This window comes from Octopus bimaculoides, chromosome 7 (genome assembly GCF_001194135.2).
Source record: "Octopus bimaculoides isolate UCB-OBI-ISO-001 chromosome 7, ASM119413v2, whole genome shotgun sequence".
Lineage (NCBI taxonomy): Eukaryota > Metazoa > Mollusca > Cephalopoda > Octopoda > Octopodidae > Octopus > Octopus bimaculoides.
Window position 1 is genome coordinate 88189018 of NC_068987.1, and position 5279 is coordinate 88194296.

Consider the following 5279-nt stretch of genomic DNA (forward strand, 5'->3'; position numbering starts at 1 on the left):
TATATATATATATATATATATATATATCTGGTGTAGCCATCTGGTTTCACCAGTCCTCAGCCAAATCATCCAACCCATGCTAGCATGGAAAGCGGATGTTAAATGACGATGATGATGCAGGTTGGCTGTGTGGTTAAGAAGCTTGCTTCTCAACCTTGCAGTCTTGGGTTCAGCACCTTGGGCAAGTGTCTTCTATTATGAACCCAGACTGACCAAAGCCTTGTGAGTGAATTTGGTTGATTGAAACTGAAAGAAGCACTGTGTGTTTATGTGTGCATACATTGTCAGTAGAAAAGATTATTATTATTATTATCATTATTATTATCATCTCATAATAGAGTGGGAAGTGTTCAATATGTTAAATCTGTGAACTAGTTTTGATTCCCATTTTTAGTTGCCTTGGTAATTCCTTTGAGAAAAGAATACCAACCTGAGAAAAAGAGAGTAAATGAAACCATCACAATCCATGTTAATGAAATGAGATGATCAGGCACAGCTGTTTAGGCGCTGGTGATTTGGCCTGGCAGACTGGATATTCAGCTTATTTGGGCTGCAGTACTTTTTGATACTGGAGGCAAGCAAGCACACACACACACACACACACACACACACATGTATGGGGTCGATTTGTTCGACTAAAGGCGGTGCTCCAGCATGGCCGCAGTCCAAATGACTGAAGGAAATAAAGGAATTACCTTCTTTTTGACACTTCTGAATTGAGGTCTGATAAAGATTAAAGATTATTATGTTTCACTTAAACACCAATCTGTATTCTTCTTTGTGATATTTTCTGTTCTAATAAAAGTGAAATTTTGAATAATATTTACATTTTCAGTCCTATTGTTCAGTTTGAGTTACTCCATTCAAAATACCACTTATGTGGAGCAGCTACCAGAGGCTTGCTACTCTCAACTTATATTAAATTTGTTAATTTGTTTCCTGAGATTAAATCATCTATTCAAGAGGTATGTATAACTATCTTGTTTATAACGCAAATCATATTTTGGAAACAGATTTTGGTGTATCATGGGTGGGTCATTATGCCATTAATAAAGACACTCACTGGTTCTACTTCATTTCTTTATTTTTAATTTGTCAGTTGGTTAACCATTTAACCAATCGATTTGATTAATCATTCAGTCAATCACTCAATCACCTAGGTTTGCTTTCTCTCTCTCTCTCTCTCTCTCTCTCTCTCAGGAGAGGGAATTTCATTGATGAGGTCATGAATGGTGTGAAAAGGACTTTAAACTGACTGAGTGATTCACTGAATGGTTAATTAATTACTTGATTAAATAGTTACTTAATTAACTAATTAAATTTTAAAAGTGCAATAAAACCCATGTAAGTGTATGTTTATTATCAGCCTAATGACCCTCCCAACATGTAACAAAATCTGTTTCAATGCGCAATTTCACATCAAATATCTTGCAAAAAGCAAATTTTGAATCATTTTTAACCCTTTTGATACCAACTTGCCTGAGATCAGCCCAAGTTTTATGACATAAACAGACTGTTTTAAAGTGGTCTAAATCACAATCTTCCATCAAAATGTTATGCTAAATTGTGCTAGACTCCAGCATAATAACTGGAAAGTTATTTTATTAAATTCTTCATTATTTTAAAAATTAATTGAAACAAAGGCAGCATATGGTGCCATTTTATGTGCCACTGGCACGGAAGCCAGACAGCTGCTCTGGCAATTCTGGTGGCTTGATCAAATCTTTGTAATAAAGAAGATTTGATCTTTGTAATATGGAGGATTTTATTACAGCTGTTGTGAAGTGGTGGTTGGTGGAAAATGAAAATGTCTTTCTAGGGCTGGCTGTGTATGGAATTAATGGCACTCAGAAACAATTAACAGAAGCTTTTATTTACTGTACATAGTGTTGTCTGTGTTGGTCTTTGGATGAAAAACAACAGCGTTAACTCTTTAGCATTCAGATTGGTCTGGCAAAAGCAATGCTTATTTAATCACGTTTTGAATTAATCCTGCATTATCTCATAGCTTTGAAGTTTTGATGATATGATTGTGTGTTTTTAGAATGACATTGCATGGTCTGAACATAAAACAGGTAGAATGTTCTGGCTGGATTTGGCCGGTTTAAATGCTAAACGGTTAACATGCCAAAAGAAACATATTATTGGAATTTATGACAAACTAACCGGTCCCTACCAACCTGTGGCTGTGTTGCCACAACTGGAAAATAATCCTGATACATTCATGCTGGCAAATCTGTGCCATGAGAATGGAGATGTCAAGCAGCTGCCACTAAAAACCCATTTTTTTTATGGGGCTCATAAGAAAGATGTAGAAAATTGTATCACATGATAGCTTGATGCTGATTGGTCAGTTAATTGCCTAATCACATGAAACAACAGTGGTCCGGTCATGGTGTCTGCTATCTGGCGATTCAGCTTTGAATCTGCTACACATCCATGTGAATAATAAGAGAATTGATAGGTACCCCCAGCTGTCATATAACATGGCAGCATGTACCATGCCATCACACTTTGTAAATGGTGCCTTTAGATGTTGATGAGGATTTCTTGACAGTAATTTGATCTGCAGAAATACCAGAGCCAAATCTCTTTCAACAAAATTCCCACCATTCTTTCAAATAGAAACCAAATCAATCCTGTCCTAAATATTGTTCTTGACGACCACAAATGGTAATCAATGCTTTGGTTACCTTTAAATCATGGATCCATTCACGAATTAAAAGTCGCTCCCCAACAATAACAGTAATAACAGTCTGTCATAAGAGTGGTGTTAATGGTAAAGAATTATGTCTTTACTGCTCAATCAATACTTTGAGAGCCAGGATAATATTCCGTTTGCAACATCTGCAATATGGAATAAATAGAAAAATAAATAGAAAAAAAAATTAATAAATTATGTTTTCTTGATTCAACAGTCCTTACCATTATTAACCTCAATTTTATATATGGAACATATGGCTGTGTGGTTAAGAAGCTCACTTTGCAATGATGCAGGTTCAGTCCCACTGTGCAGCACTGTGAGTGCAAGTGTATTCTACTAAGGCCCTGGGCCAACCAGTATCTTGTGAGTGAATTTGGTCGACAGAAAGTGCGTGTGTGTGGGTGGGTGTTTCTTCCTGTACCACCACTTGACAACTAGTGTTGATATATATGATCCTTTAACTTAGCAGTTTGGCAAAAGAGGCTGATAGAATAAGTACCAGACTTGGAAAAATAAGTCCTCAAGTTGATTTGTTCAACTAAACCCTTCAAGGGAAGTGCTCCAGAATGGCCACAGTCCAATGACTGAGACGAGAAAAAGAAAATGAAATTTCATTTTCCTGATTCAAAAAACATATTTCTAAGATAATGGTTTCTTTGTGCCATTAAACCTAATTTTTATGCCTTGAACATGTTTTGATATTTTTATTTAACATATGTTGTGTGAAGAGAGTGCAATTATGAATACACGGGGCTGAAATGGCATTCCTCCAAAGGGTCTCTGGAGTAACATTACACTGCAGGATGCCGTAGTTGAGAGATCAGGGAATCTCTCCAGGTCAAGTCACTTCTATTTCTCATTGAGAGGTCACGGCTCTGGTACAACAGATATGTGATTAGAATGTCTCTGGAAAGAATTGCAAAATGGATTCAAGCTGAACCAACTGGCAGGAGGCCTAGGGGCAGACCAAGAATAAGATGGTTGGAAAATATCCATAGTCTCTGTTGGTCATGCTTGAGAAACCAGCTGGAAAGTATAATGACAGTTACTTCTGATTAGACCCTGTGGAGGTATGTTAGAACTCTGTATCCCATGACCCTCCCCAGGAATAGTGAGTGGAGAAGATAGATGGATAGAAGGAAGGACTATACATTGTTTTACTAAGAAATTTTTTATGTTTTCTAAATAGAAATTTGTTTTTAATGGCAATATTTTTCAGTTTAATATTTATTGTTTTGTGTTTTTCCCCTTTTTTTTGCAGGTCCTTAAAAGTGGTAACAACTTAAAAAATCCAGATGTAGAAATCCAGCAACGTTCAATGGAATATTTACAGCTCAGTACTGTGGCCACTGCTGATGTCTTGGTGAGAACAATTAACAATGTTTTTACATGCTTCAGAGGGGAAACTGGGTCAATAAGATTATTAAACTGGATTAAATCAAACATCTTCTTTAATTCGGAGTCTTTAAATCTTATTTTTAACTTCCAAAAATTAAAGCTGTGCCGGTGGCATGTTAAAAGCACCATCCGAATGTGGCCGATGCCAGCGCTGCCTTGACTGGCTTCTGTGCTGGTGGCACGTAAAAATCACCAACCAATTGTGGTCGTTGCCAGCCCCCTTTGGCACGTAAAAAGCACCCACTACACTCTTGGAGTGGTTGGTGTTAGGAAGGGCATCCAGCTGTAGAAACACTGCCAATCAGACTGGAGCCTGGTGCAGCCTCCTAGCTTCCCAGACCCCAGTCGAAGGATCCAACCCATGCTAGCATGGAAAACACGTTAAACAATGATGATGATGATGAGTTGGTTATCATAGATCAGTATTTTATACTCTAATCTCTTAACTTGAGAACTGGCTGTCCTCATAACTTGAAAAAGACTCTGAAACATATTGCTTCTTCTGGCCGTAATCATAGCCTTTACTTTCTAACTTTTAATTGTAATTTTAAGAAAAAAGATGCAAGAATACATGAAATTGTTAATGATGTTAGAAGGGTGAAATTATTACTTTCTGGAGGATGAAGTTCAATTATGGACATATCTGAGAACTCATATTAACAACAGTAATAGTTTGTGATTTTCTTTTATGGGCACGAGGCCTCAGAACAAGGGGGAAGGGGTTAGTCAATTTACTTGACTATATCAGTGCTCAACTGGTACTTATTTTATTGACTCCTAAGAGGGTGAAGGGTAAAGTAGACCTTGGTGGAATTTGAGCTCAGAATGTAATGAGATGGAAGAAATACTTGAAACATTTTGTTTGGTGTGCTAATGAGTCTGCCAGCTTGCCACTTTTTACAATGATGATAATCATCATCATCATCATCATCGTTTAACGTCCGCTTTCCATGCTAGCATGGGTTGGACGATTTGACTGGGGACTGGTGAAACCGGATGGCAACACCAGGCTCCAGTCTGATTTGGCAGAGTTTCTACAGCTGGATGCCCTTCCTAACGCCAACCACTCAGAGAGTGTAGTGGGTGCTTTTACGTGTCACCCGCACGAAAACGGCCACGCTCGAAATGGTGTCTTTTATGTGCCACCCGCACAAGCCAGTCCAGGGGCACTGGCAAC

General features: G+C 37.9%; 1 protein-coding gene across 1 annotated transcript in view; it reads left to right on the plus strand.

Annotated features, from left to right (window-relative positions):
- The window catches only part of LOC106884155 (AP-2 complex subunit alpha-2), a gene marked incomplete at its 5' end in the record, with an annotated part of 47803 nt that overhangs the window by 30989 nt on the left and 11535 nt on the right, over positions 1–5279 (plus strand). Inside the window, 2 exons of the mRNA XM_052969456.1 lie at positions 836–965; positions 3966–4067. Of these exons, the coding sequence (XP_052825416.1) occupies positions 836–965; positions 3966–4067 (232 nt within the window). The remainder of the gene's footprint in view (positions 1–835; positions 966–3965; positions 4068–5279) is intronic.